The sequence below is a fragment of the Abramis brama genome (genome assembly GCF_963993115.1).
Source record: "Abramis brama genome assembly, chromosome: 9".
Lineage (NCBI taxonomy): Eukaryota > Metazoa > Chordata > Actinopteri > Cypriniformes > Leuciscidae > Abramis > Abramis brama.
The window spans coordinates 39,203,574-39,218,540 of record NC_139971.1 but is presented as its reverse complement, the minus strand read 5'-3'; the positions used below and the strand labels follow the sequence as shown (position 1 = coordinate 39,218,540).

General features: G+C 37.0%; 2 protein-coding genes across 2 annotated transcripts; one reads left to right on the top strand and one right to left on the bottom strand.

Annotated features, from left to right (window-relative positions):
* Positions 1–315: 315 nt before the first annotated feature.
* Positions 316–10,874, top strand: qpctla (glutaminyl-peptide cyclotransferase-like a). The gene is given in 8 exon segments (XM_084123764.1): positions 316–1,210; positions 2,795–2,941; positions 3,213–3,498; positions 3,501–3,505; positions 5,699–5,860; positions 8,779–8,878; positions 8,959–9,075; positions 10,146–10,874. Coding segments are annotated over 8 exon segments (1,191 nt in total). The 5' UTR covers positions 316–982; the 3' UTR covers positions 10,292–10,874.
* On the bottom strand, positions 10,794–14,928 carry six9 (SIX homeobox 9). The gene is made up of 4 exons (XM_084123765.1): positions 14,758–14,928; positions 14,204–14,662; positions 13,166–13,329; positions 10,794–12,097 (listed from the first exon to the last, which is right to left on the bottom strand). Exons 2-4 carry the CDS (start codon positions 14,609–14,611, stop codon positions 11,962–11,964), a joined length of 708 nt encoding a protein of 235 aa, XP_083979891.1. The 5' UTR covers positions 14,612–14,662; positions 14,758–14,928; the 3' UTR covers positions 10,794–11,961.
* Positions 14,929–14,967: the final 39 nt, after the last annotated feature.

Sequence of the window (14,967 nt, the reverse complement as noted above, 5' to 3'; positions counted from 1 at the left end):
AAATGTGGTAAAGTGGGTGGTGTTTGTGGCCTGTACCTTTAAGAAAAGCTCAAATGCAGTAGCACCTCACTGCAGAACACGAGATCCAGGGGGCGGAGTTGGATCCACATCTAAGGGGTGGAGATTGGTAGGTTTAGGTATATGTAAGGTGGGAGGAGTTGGATCTGGATCCAACTCCTCCCCCTGGATTTCGTGTTCTGCAGTGAGGACCAGCTCGTAAAATGTGGTAAAGCGGGTGGTTGTGGGTGTTGTTTGTGGCCTGTACCTTTAAGATGACGCGATACCTCAGCCAGATAACATCACCATGGCGGAAGTGCAGTTAACAGAAGCAGCAGCAGGACACTGTAACGTTACACCCATCAGAAGCAGAAAAGGAAAAGCTGTATATTGTTAGTTAGTCCGCCATGCATAAGATCTCAAACATCTAACGTTAGCGACTTCAGCTCCTAAATGATGGATGTAGGCGGTGACTGACTTTCTAGAGCAGAGTGACTGAAGTCAAGTGTTCACAGAGAGACTTCAGTCAGTGACTGCATTATTAATAGACACAACTTATACTGACTCCAGACGAAAGGATGTACTTTACGTATTTGTGCTCTTTGGGGGTGCGGAGCTATTAAGGAAGTTCCTGACAATATCTAATTTCATTTACAAGGTAAAATCGCTTTATGTCATGTGACGTTTTAAACGGATAAGTAATTTTAGCAGAGTAAAGGTCATCTCTGGTTCTTGTTTACGAGGCAAATCAAAAAGACCTGACACACCTCAAGCATTACCCGTTTTGTTACGCTCTAAAATGTCATATAGATTAGTGTTTTATACAGCATCAGCGCGCGCTGCACGGTGACAATAGCGTTTAACGGACAAAGTTGGCCGTTTAAAGTGCTGACGTGTCGTTTGGCAAGTGGCCAGTGCCGCAGCTGGAGGGACACGTCTGTCCCAGCACCTTTAACTGGGAGTCAGCACTCAAAGCCACGTCAAGATGTCAAGAACCAGTCGAAGATCCAAAGCTTTGCACGCCAGTAACGGGCTCGCGCTGGCCGGATGCGATCCGCTGAGAGCGGCGCGCGTGCGTGTGCGTGTGCGGGTGCTGCTGCTGTGTCTCTGCGGCGCGCTCTCGCTGGCCGTGATTCTGGTGCTGTATTTCTCTGCGGAGTCCAGTACCAGCAGCGCAACACACCACCACACTGCAGACTTCATCAGGGACAGGGTGAGTTCACATCGAGCTGAAGGCAATACATTTTAACATTTATCTAACACACAGTCATACTTTTGAGCCAAGGGATGTAGACCCGAAGATGACCCTGTCATTGTTTGCTCCTGAGTTATGTAATTGCACTCTCATGGTTAACTAAAACTATGAAAAGATAATAGAAGTAAAACTTAAATAACACAAAATAAATATTAAATAAAAAAACGTAAACTACACTCCCTATGTTCATTGATATGTTTTGTTGTTATTCTTATGTTATCTTTTATTTCGTATTTCTGATAAATGCTATTCTGAGATGATAGACACAGTATCTGAAATACAAGTAATAAATGTTTCTAAAAAAATAAAAGCTAATTCACAATATTAAGGAAAACTAAAATAGTACCGGTCAAAAGTTTGGAAACATTACTGTTTAATGTTTTTGAAATAAGTTTCTTATGCTTATCAAGCCTGCATTTATTTAATCAAAAATACAGAAAAATGTATAATATTGTGAAATATTATTACAATTTAAAAGTAAATAAAAATTTACTTTAAAATATAATTTATTTCTGTGATGCAAAGCTGAATTTTTAGCATCATTACTCCAGTCTTCAGTGTCACATGATCCTTCAGAAATCAGTATAATATGATGATTTATTATCAATGTTCGAAACATTTGTGCTGCTTAATATATATATATATATATATTTTATATATCATTGATGAATAAAAAGTAAAAAAACAACAAAAAAACAGTATTTATTCTAAATAGAAATCTTTTCTAACAATATGAATCTTAACTATCACTTTTCATCAAATTAACACATCCTTGCTGAATAAAAGTATTAATTTCTTTCAAAAAAGAAAGGAAAAAGTACTGACCCAAAACATTTAAACGGTAGTATATTGTTACAAAATTGTTATTAAGCAGCACAACTGTTTCCAACACTGATAATAAATCATAATATCAGACAGATTTCTGAAGGATCATGTGACACTGAAGACTGGAGTAATGATGCAGAAAATTCAGCTTTGATCACAGAAATAAAGTATATTAAACTACTAGAAAAACATTCATTTAAATTGTAATATTTCAGAATATTCTTGTTTTTTTTCCTGTATTTTTGATCAAATAAATGCAGACTTGATGAGCATAATAGACTTTTTTTTTTTTTTTCCCAAAAACATTAAAAATAGTAAAGTTTCCAAACTTTTGATTGCCACTGATTCAGTTAGTGTTCACACTGCTATTTTCCATATCAGGTAAAGTGACTGAGTACTGACACTACCATGCTCCAAAAGTGACAACAAATACCATGAAATAAGCTAATTGTGCATCATATTCCATCAGATATTGCATGCGTACGAGACGAGTTATCGTATGACACACAAGTTGTATGAACTGCTTTTATGGTGCTTATTTTGTCATTATTCAAATCACAGCCCAGCCTACTTTAGTTTTTAACCTGCTTCAACACACACACCTGCCTTAAAGTTTCTATGAATTAACTGGTTCAGATTTGTATAACCAGGATTGGATGTAAATTCTACTGGAAGGTGATATGTCATATGTCTTCCTCTACCTTATTCTCTCTGCAGCTTTCCCATAAGCCAAGCAAACACTCAGTGGCACAAATAAAGAAGTTTGCAGCACAGGTGGACGGGCATCGGCTCTGGGAGACTCACCTGCGGCCCCTCCTGATTCAGCGAGTGCCTGGGACTGCGGGAAGTCAGACCATACGACAGGTAACGCCACAGCTGGGGCAACACACATTTCTGGGCCACAATTGACAATATACAGTAGTCAACATTTGAAGTGGATCAAAAAAGTTAATCAAAGTTGTCCTGAGACAAGAACGCATGGTTCAAAATCCATGTATAACTTTGATGAAAGGTTTTGATCCACTGTACATTGTTTCCTGTTGGTTGTATTTCTTACATCATTGCTCTTCTTAAAGTATCTTATTCTGATAAGCATGCAGTGCAGTTTACTAAAGTTCTCTCGCCTCTTGTCCAGCATATCTTGTCCCAGCTGGGTTCACTGTCGGCTGGATGGACGCTGGAGGAGAACTCCTTCGTTTCATCCACCCCGAAGGGTGACGTGACCTTCACCAATGTGCTAGCAGTGCTGGACCCCTCGGCTCCTCGCAGGCTGATCCTAGCGTGCCACCACGACTCCAAGATCTTTCCCACTGACCCTAAAAACCCCAGGCGGGTGTTTGTGGGAGCCAGTGATTCAGCCATTCCCTGTGCCATGATCTTGGAGCTGGCTGCGTCTCTGGACACACAGCTTAAAGCCCTCAACAGCAGGTAGATCGCAATCATGAGGAAGAGTTCTTCTAGATATCTTCTAAAGCCCTATTCGGACGGGACTCACTTTCTAAACGACGTTTGAGCTACAGTTCTTATCACCCGATGTCTGTGAATTAATGTACCGATTCTGATGGGACTAACATCTCTGTGTTTATTACAGAGGCTTGTTTTCTACTAGATGTGGGTGTTACAGAAGGTCATGTGCTGGGCTTGCGTGCATATTTGTAGGACATACAGTACCAGTCAAAAGTTTGGAAACATTACTATTTTTAATGTTTTTGAAAGAAGTCTCTTATGCTCATCAAGCCTGCAGTTAAAAAAAAACAAAAAACAAAAAAAACAGTAATATTATGAAATATTATTACAATTTAAAATAATGGTTCTCTTTTTTAATATATTTTAAAATGTAATTTATTTTTGTGATGCAAAGCTGAATTTTCATCAGAAAGTACTCCAGTCTTTGGTGTCTTATGATCCTTCAGAAATCATTCTAATATGATGATTTGATGCTCAGTTATTATCAATGATGGAAACAGTTGTGCTGTTTAATATATTTTTTTGGAATACTTTTTTCAGGATTCATTGATGAGTAAAACGTTAACAGCATTTATTCATAAAAACAGCATTTATTCAAAATAAAAACATTTCTAACAATATAAATCGTTACCATCACCTTTTATCAATTTAACGCATCCTTGTTGAATTAAAGTACTAATTTCTTTAAAAAAAAATAGTTATTGTTCCCAAACTTTTGAACGGTAGTGTATATTGTTACAAAAGATTTCTATTCTAAATAAATACAGTTCTTTTTAACTTTTTATTCATCAAATAATCCTGAAAAAACTATCTCAAGGTTATAAAAAAAATATTAAGCAGCACAACTGTTTCCAACATTGATCATAAATCATCATATTAGAATGATTTCTGAAGGATCATAAGACACCAAAGACTGGAGTAATTGCTGATGAAAATTCAGCTTTGCATCACAAAAATAAATTACATTTTAAAGTATATTAAAAAAGAGAACCATTATTTTAAATTGTAATAATAATTCATAATATTACTGTTTTGTTTTTTTTGTTTGTTTTTTTTAAACTGCAGGCTTGATGAGCATAAGAGACTTCTTTCAAAAACATTAAAAATAGTACTGTTTCCAAACTTTTGACTGGTACTGTATGTGACCCTGGACCACAAAACTAGTCACAAGGGTCAATTATTTGAAATTGAGATTTATACATCATCTGAAAGTTGAATAAATAAGCTTTCCATTGATGTATGGTTTGTTAGGACAATATTTGTCTGAGATGCAACTGTTTGAACACTTGGAATCTGGGGGAGCAAAAAAATCGAAACATTGAGAAAATCTCCTTTAAAGTTTTCCATTTATGTTCACGATTGTGCTGCATTCACTCACAGAAATAAATGTTTTATATATTTACGGTAGGAAATGATCTTTACTTAATATCCTAATGATTTTTGGCATAAAAGAAAAATCGATAATTTTGACCCATACAATGTATTTTTTGCTATTGCCACAAATATACCCGTGCGACATGTGACTGGTTTTGTGGTCCAGGGTCACATATTTGCCTTTGAATTAATTATTTATTGATTTCATTTTCATTTATAATAAAAACTATTTAAATAAACTTCCCATGCATTAATGTTAGTGGCCGTTTATAATAATCCCACTTAAGTATCTTACCTGACACTAATATGAAAATTGGCAGTTTCTACGATTTGGCTCTATTTATTTATTTTATAATTGCATTTTTTCGTCGGATTCTAGCCATATCAATATGAAATGAAAGAATGCAGAAGATTGGTGCGCAAACGGTTGCTCAGGGCTCAAGAAACACAAGGAGAAGCGTTAGGATAATATCACAGACATTCACATTCGGACGGGATTAGATTTCTCCCAGGGCCGTTGTAGTATGAGGTTGTGTGCGGAAAAAACACGGACATGGGCCATTTGGACAGGATTGAAATCACAAAATAAGCCTGTGAAACACGTCCTCCGGGAAAACTAGCCCCGTCTGAATAGGGCTTAAGAAACATCTGGCATTTTGAGGGCATTTTGAACAGGAAAGATCTGCATCACAGAGCAGATTGTGCTGAATCTAGCCCGAAGTGTGTGTCCGACAGAGAATGAGAAGCTGTTTGTGTGTCTCTGTCTCTTCTTCTCTTCAGAGGTCTGCGCTGACATTGCAGTTGGTGTTTTTTGATGGAGAGGAGGCCTTTGAGGAATGGACAGACACAGACTCTCTCTATGGTTCTCGTCATCTGGCTGAACTGATGTCTCATTCCCCTCACCCTTCTGGAGCCGCCAAAACCACTCTACTCCAGGCAGTGGTGAGGCTTTTTATATATATATATATATATATATATATATATATTGCTGTATGATTAATGGTAAAGAATGTTAACGATTGAGAGGTTTTTAGTTCAGAGTATTGTCCAATTTAATACTTTTTAATACCCTTTTTATATTTAAAGACCTGGGGCCTCATTTATAACCGTTGCGTACGCACAAAACAGGCCCTGAAAGAGGCGTACGCCCCTTTCGACGCATAAGTTGTGATTTATAAAAACAAACTTGACGGGAAAATTTGCGCACCTGCACGCAAACTCTGACCCATGCGTACGAACGTTTTGGAGATGGAGCAGTTTGGCGACACCGATGGTGAGCTGGAGATTAGCGTCTTTTTGGTCACTTTTAGACAGAAAATCTAAAGAAAATTAAACATCTACAGAAAGATAATACAAATATAATTTCACTCACCAAGCCTGTCACTTGAAGCAAATATCCATCCCTTCTTAAATGTCCGCGCCAGCGAGCGCGTTGGGCCGTTTAGTGAAACTGACGCAGTTTAAATAAATAAAATAATTATTTAAACTATGTACTTCTGATATAAACATTTAGATTAAATATGCCATTCAAATATTTAAACACTTAAACATGAAATCATACTGAGAAGTTACAACATTTTTTATATTCAATCAATAGAAATATTTGTTGTGGATGCGATGCTTTTGAACACTTTTGCTGTGGCGTGCTGTGTTTTAATGTTTTAACCACAGAGATAATTGCTTATCAAGATAATACAAGATTGTCTGAGAAAATAGTTTAGTGCAAATAATGCCCAAGGTCTATCCGTTTCCATTAAAAATAGAAATCAATTAAAAATACAATTCGGCCAGTGGAAAAGATTGAGAAAAAAACTTTCTCTTAAATGTATTTTACACTATTTGATTTATGTATTCAAAAACAAGGCAAGGATAGGCAACTACTTGATTTTTATTAATGTAATGTGTCTTGTACCGTTAAACGTTATCACGTGGATGAATAATTATATGCAAATGATATGCAGATGAGCATCTGCATAGTAAAACGAGGCGTTGCAAGCTCCATATATGGTTATTTCGTGGAGGAGACGCATGTGCGCACAATCTTCCGCTGACTGGGATTTATAAAGTGAATTCTGCGCAGGTTCTGGCGTACGAACGGTTTTATAAGTCTGAATATTTTTTTGCGTACGCCATTTTTGGCTTTCGGGCGCACGTACACTTTTAGTAAGGTTCCTACGCACAGTTTTATAAATGAGACCCCTGGGCTGGGTTTCCCGAAACCTTCTTAACGCTATGTCGTTCTTAAGTTACACCTTAAGCTGTACCTTATCGATAATACGTGTTTTCCGAAATGTTCTTAGTTAAGTATACCTTCTGTAAGTCATGCGTTCGGAAGGTTGGTCTGGACCACTCTTAGCTTCACCTTATCACTGTTGCAGGTCTATACCAATATAACTCTGAAGTTTACACACAGACAGTGTTTATTTAGGCTAATTCAAGTGTTTTCATGCAAAGAATAAAATTGTCATTACACTGATTGTTGTTAGAATTTTAATTATATTATTATAATACAATTTAATACATTTATTTTAATTAAAGAGTGCTTTTAAATGCCAGTGAAAGCATAGGCTACTGTCAGTTAAGTCCTATTCGGACACTAATATTGTTTCTCATGGGCTCGTACAGCAAGTCGGTGATTTTAGTGCTGTCCGAATCCATAATATGAGTTTTTTTTCTCACCAAACCCGCGTAAAAATCCCTGGCCAAATTAGTACCTACTGTTTTTTGGCAAACAGGTCGTACATTAATTTAATTGCCGTCTGAATCCACATCTCTGAGTTTACAAGAAGAGATTCAAAATACACTGTTTAAATCCTTTTTGATCACTGCCGAGCACCGTACGTAAGATGTACACTTTTATTACTGAAATGCTGGAAAGTATTTACAAGAACAATATTTCATCGCAGCTCCACCTCAGCGAACAAAAATGGGAAAGAGAAGAAAGCACTTAAATAATTGAAATGGTTATTATGGCAGCAATATATGATACAATTTTAAAATATGTAGGCTAGGCTATTATAGGCTATTATAGTTTGGGTTATTTTTTATAATATCCCATGAGTCCTAATAAATGCAATTTCAACTATTTCTAAAGTGCTTCTTTTATAAAGAACACCGCTTTCTCACATAACGCAGTGAAACAGCCCCTGCACGAGAGAATAATTGATTCTCGAGCCATCGATATCAACCAATTCAGCACGATCGCCACGGACAGCACCGGGTAACGTCGCACGTAAGAAGGGATATCTTAAGCAACTTCCTAAGGTATGGTTCGGGGAACACGCCGAGAAATGGTATACCTTCAGTTAAGTTATACCTTAAGAGTCTTCATAGCGCACTAAGAGACAACGTTATCGGGAAACGCAGCCCTGCTCATGACTTTAAAACATCCTTCAATACATTGGATACATCAGCTATAATTTTTTTCATACATATACAACAAATTAGAACATAATTCCAGATGCTTCTACACAAACACTTAAAATCACTCTGCGCGACAGTATAGAAATGTTTTTTTACTGAAAGTAAATAACCTATTATTTAAGAATAATAATATATAATGTTAAATTAAGTTTCAACAGGATTCAGTTGGCTCCTCCGCAAAAAGCACAAAACAAAGTGTACAAATGAAAAATCGAATATTTAACAATATTATTTAATTGTATTATTTTTTTACTTTACAGTAGATGTTGTATTTTAATTTTAGTTTAACTAATTGTTAACTAGTTAAACCCTACACCCAAGGAGGGAAATGTAAAAAAAAAAAAAAAAAAGGTAAATTGATTTTTTTTTTTTTTTTATATTATTAATGCCCTGTGCATATGTGTTTTTTTTATGTTAAAACTAAATTTTTCTTCCAGGATCTGTTAGTCCTGCTGGATCTGCTTGGTGGCCCAGAACCACTGATTGTCAATCACTTTGATAACACAGCGAGATGGTTTGACCGACTCATCGCTGCAGGTATAAAAACAACCCAGACTGAGTTTCTACCTACAGACACATGACTTCTACAGTCAGCAATCCTCTCTGTTCCCTTTCAGAGAAGAGGCTCCACAAACAGGGCTTGTTGACATCTCATCCATCAGAACAGAGTTACTTCAGGAAGGATTTTTATCTTGGCCCAGTGCAGGACGACCACATTCCATTCTTAAACCGAGGTATGGAAACAATATACACTAATGTTTTTCTATTTAAGAAATTCATATTTTTATTTCAGCGAGGATGCATTAAAGTGGTCATGACATGAGAAATCAATGTTGCCTTGATCTTTTGACATATAAGAGGTCTTTGTACTTTGTTTCAGAGCTTAACACATCCTCCTCATTATAAACCAAGCAATTATTTAATCAAGCTCCAAAAACGTCTCGTTTGATATTGCGGGATCTGTGACATCACATGGGCAAACATATTTGCATATGACCGCCTCCAGAGCAAAAAATTTATGAATCGTTATACATCATCACACCATAGGCCCCGCCCACTGGCGTTCAGTCGCTTGACGGCTGACATTCCTACACTGGATTTGAGCGTCGCGTCAAAAGCAAACAGAGTCCAATAAATGAGCCGTGCCTTAAAAACTGATCATTTCAGACAGAAGGACAGAATGGAGGTTGAAAATAATCATTTTTCTGCATATATATATTTGTTTTGTTTTTTTGTGCAAATTAACATTACAAGTGAACCTCAAGGAACATATTAAACTAAAATAAAAAATCATGACCCCTTTAAATTGATCAAGCGTGACAGTAAAGGCATTTATAATAATGCAAAAGATTTTCAAATAAATTCTGTTCTTTCTATTCATCAAATAGTCTCAAATAGTAATAATGGTTTTAACAAAAATATTAGGCAGTACAGCTGTTTTCAACATTGATAATAATAAGCAATGTTTCTTGAGCATCAAATCATATTAGAATGATTTCTGAAGGATCATGTGACACTGAAGACTGGAGTAATGATGCTGACAATTCAGCTTTGATCACAGGAATAAATTACATTTTAAAATATATTTAAATAGAAAAGTTATTTTAAATTGTAATATTTTTTTATTCGAATATGTTTTGATCACATAAATGCAGCTTTTGTTGTGAGACTTCTTTCAAAAACATTTAAAAATCGTTCTGACCCCAAAAGTTTGAACGGTAGTGCATATATAATAAGTGATGCACATAATCACAGTTAATGGATCAAATGAGTAAACTCTGTCCTGTGTGTTCCCCTGCACCAGGTGTGCCCGTGCTGCACTTGATCCCCACACCGTTTCCTGTTTTCTGGCACACACTGGATGATGTGGAGGAGAGGATGCACAGGCCCACGGTGGAAAACCTCACTAGAATCCTGGCCATCTTCGTGGCGGAGTACCTGAGCCTGTAAACGTGCTGTAACGACCAACGTACAGCAGACTTTACTCACATGACCACGTGTTCAGCAGTCGAATCTGTGATGAAGGAGCTAATAATGATAATAATAATATCAGAATGACCAAAGAGACACACGTGCAGCATAATGATGTGTTTATTTGGAGTTTGATGGTACATGCTGATGATATTCCTATATTTTTCTGCTGAAAAGAGCCATATGTCATAATAGGACAAACACTGATGTTACGGCAGCTTGCCATCCTTAAAGAGACGGTTAGGCATTACCTTTGTGGTAAAAAACTGTGAAAAACTGATTTTTAAGTTCATAATTCTATCATTATTTGCACAGTAAGAGCTGATGAACTATATTCAAGCTGTGTTTGGGAAAGCCAGTGTCGGCGCACTTTACAAGAATGTCAGAACACAAGACATTGAGAGACACTTGTTTGAAGAACCTGTGAGGAGAATTTCATGAGGCCTGATAGAGAGATCATTTTTTTTACATTCTTTAATCATTGAACTGTTACCATTATCAACCAAAAGACCAAACGAAGAGTCTGATGGAGATTTGTAATAAACTTCAGGAAACACTGGAACGGAGTCTCTTAAATGTTGTTGTTACACTGAGATTAACCCTGTGCTGAGTTACAGCTAATTAAACTAAGTCTGCTGCTGTATTGATATGCAATGAAACAGAAGTAGCGACAGATCTTTTTTTCTGTAGTGTAACGTACTGTATATCCGAGTGAAACGGATTACAGAAAAAGAAAAAAACTTAGGTTTGGTTCAATCTATTGGTTTTTAATTGAAAGTTGGCAGATGTGAATGTGAGCTTGCAGTCAATTGTAAGAAAGGAACGGGTTTATGAGGAAAAATGAATTGGAGGAGATATAAGAGGTCTGTTGTTTCACTGGAAGACGGAGTAAACATTTTGATAAAAAATTATGAGACCAAAATGTTTTTTTTTCTTTAAAATAAAACATGCACGGATGAATCTTTCACAATAAGATCAATAACATCCATTTTGAAAAAATATATAAGGTGAATTTTCATTTCAGAGGATGATGTTTTAGTTTGCGTAGCAATGTAAAAAAATATTATGGAAAAAGTGTTTCACAAGTGAAATGTACTTGTTTTCCTGAACTACAGTACACACTGGAACACAAAGGTTACTTTTCTTATTCTCAATGTGTTCAAAAAACTTTACAAAGGTTTTCAGTTACACTATTTTAATGTGTCCCTGTTACGGTTTAATTATACTGAGTAATAATAATAATCTACATGTTCTTACTATAGGGTTAGGGTTTGGTTTAGTTGCATGCAATTTTACATCATTTATAGTTATTACTACAGTAAATACATGTAACGTGTGACAAGGACACTGTAAAATAAAGTGTTACCAAGTTTTCAAAAGTTACAAAAATAGTCAAATAAAAAAATGGCATATTCTGACAGTCGATGCTCTGTTTTGTTAAAGGTGCTGTAAGTGATTTCTGCCAGACTGTCATCCAAACTCACTTGACCGCACATTCCCCTGACTGCAGTTTACAGAGTCTCAGGCTAACAGAGACAGCTCTGGTTTATAAAGACACCATTTCAGACAATTTGTGTATGTGCAAACACACTTACAGCACCTTTAAATGACAGAACTTTGCCTTTTGCCCTGTAGTCCACTGCACTGGTTCAGTAGTGTGCTGGTCCCAGGTGTCTGAGAGGAGGCGGGGGGGCAGAGAGCTGCTGGGAGCAGGAGAAGAGTGAGCTGGGGCTTCCTGGAGGAGAGAGATCCTCATCAGAGCTCAGGAACACTCCTGATGATCTTCTGCTGGAGCACAGGATACACAATCGGAAATATGTCAAACTGGGACTAAATATGAATATGTAAATGCATTATTGGAGTTAGAGATCTGTGCTGAACTTTTCTGTTTGTTACCCTTCCAGCAGAGGGCAGCATGGAGCCGATGTTGGAGAAGAAACAATAGAACACAACTGCTTTTCTTTCTATGCTCTTTATCTATTTAAAGCAGAGGTTCTCAAACATTTGAACTCAAAGACCCCATGAATCAAAGGAAACATGAATTAGCCTAATTTTAAAAGTATGATTTCTAGGTCTGGAAAAGTATACAATCTTATAACTCTAGTGGCATTTCTATACTTTTTTATAGATTTTTCTTTTTAAAAATCTTTCTCGAAAACTGGAAAAGTCAATTTCCAGTTTTCGAGAAAGGTTTTTAAAAAGAAAAAAAATATATAAAAAGTATAAAAATGCCACTAGAGTTATAAGATTGTATACTTTTCCAGACCTAGAAATCATACTTTTAAAATGTATGTTAAATTAGGCTAATTCATATATCCAGTGGAAACCCTGAAATTGTTGTCGAAGGGTTGAATTAAAATAAGAAATACATTGGTTTTCAGTTGTTTTAGCTTAATGTAATGCTTGTTTTGTCTTATTTTAAGTTCACCCAAAAATAAAAATTCTGTCACCATTTACTCACTCTCAAGTTGTTCCAAACCTGTATGAATTTTTCTTCTTCTGCTGAACACAAAAGATATTTTGAAATATGTCGGTAACTAAACAAGTGACGGGACCCCATTGACTTTTATAGTATTTTTTTACTCATATTCTTCAAAATATCTTCATTTGTGTTCAGCAGAAGAAAGAAACTCATGCAGGTTTGGAACAACTTGAAGTTGAATAAATGATGACAGAATTTACATTTTTGGATGAACTATCCCTTTAAGTCCATCTTGAGGTCCCCTAGTTGAGAACCACTGGTCTAAAGCCAAACTTTTCATAGTGCTCATAGGAAAAAGTAAGAGTATGTCAGCAGGGATCCACTATGTTGTCCGGCTCCTCGTGTGTTTAAAGTGAGGGAGTTTCTCTTACTCTTGTCGGCTGGTCGCAGCTCTGTCCCGCTGTCGCCGGTTCTTGAACCAGTTGCTGACTTGTGTAGCGGTGAGTCCAGTGACTGCCGCCAGGTCTCGCTTCTCTCTCGGCGAGGGGTAAGGCTTTCTGCAGTACCACTCTCTCAACACACTACGAGACTTCTCCTGCGAGCAGAGGGTGCAATAAAACCTCTTCAAATCTCTCCCAAACATTAGCAAGATTATTTCGAGACTAAAGCAAAAAACGTGCACCTATTGTGTTTAACCTTCTGATGCTGTTCGCGTGTCGGTCAAAAATTAGCCTACCAAATGTTTTTTTCCCAATGAAATGATTGTAGCCTACTATATTCCAATTTGATAACGTTTTTCATTCAATATTTTGTATTTTTAGGGGATTCTGTGGTACTAAATTATATCTGCAGTAGTTAATCCATTTATTAACTTTTTAAGCATTGTCCTGAAAATGAAATGTCCAACTTAAACTGGCATAAATCTTGAATGCTTTGGAGACTTTTTTAAAGAAGACACTTGGCAGATTATCGCTTAAGTGAAAAATAGAAAAAGTGAGCTTGAACAAAGTTATAAAATGTTATTTATTGTTATAAAAAATGCTCAAAAATAAAATTTTCAGTTGAATTTTTATAAGAAATATATATTTTCCAAAACACGCTTTAATCTAAAACTGAAAAAAATCAAAGCCATAAATCTAAACAAGCCATGTTCCAAATTTTAGGTTGATATCTCAAAAAATTCGCTTTCAGTAAGATTTTGTTTGGGCCGCAGTACCAAACGTTTCCACTAGATTAAATTATTTTCCAATCATTTCCAATGCCGTCATTTCTGACCAAGAAGAATACAAGTGTGGCTATTTTTTCAGGACCATTTAACCTTTTCGAATCATGTCAGTGCCAAAACCTTTACCAAGTTTCGTAGCATTCCGATGAAATAAAAAATTATATATATATATATATATATATATAAAAACCTTTAGCACCAGAGGGTTAAAACAGTGTGTTACTACACCAACAGACTTGAAAACCTTGAAGCAGTAGCTGGTCTCCTCTCCATCCCAGATGGTACGTGGAAGAGGAAACTTGCGACGAATGCGGTACTTCCCCACGGCTCCCAGAGGCCGTCCCCGCTGAAGTTCAGCCTCCATGTAGTGAGCGCGGAGCCAGAGCTGTTGGAGGAGAGGGTGACTGCGCGGCGAGAACACGTTCCCCTCTAACAGGGCGTACAGCTCAGAGAAACGGCAGTGGTGGAAGGCCACCGCAGCCCTCGCCTTCAGCACGCTCTCCTGACTCTGGGCCACGGACACGCACACGTGGGACGAAGTGGAAACAGAAGGTAAAGAGCATAAGAAAGAGGACAAGCGATCCATGCTTCCACTCTGGAGAAGAACCTCACAAACACATGCCACCTGCTCCGGGGAGAAGCCCATCGCCATGATCCAACCAAGGATGATGGAAGACCTCTCAAGGGACACTGAGGAATTGTTCTGCAAAACAAGTAAAAAAATGTCCCACTACATTACATCTACATTCTTCACAAGAATACAGAAACGTGCAGAAGAAGTGTGCAAAACCAAAGTACCTTCTGATGTGAATGCACTGCAGAGTAGAAACTCTCAGGTGAAGGAGTTCTCACAATAGCTCTTTTTGTAGTCCGGTGTGAACAAAACTACATAAAAAAGCACTTATCGTTTGCCAATAAGTGCAGCTGATGAGTGTGTCGGATTTTTTTGTTTTAGCAGGTTTTACCTTCAGCCACAAAGACCCGCCCAGACAACTTGGTACATGCAGG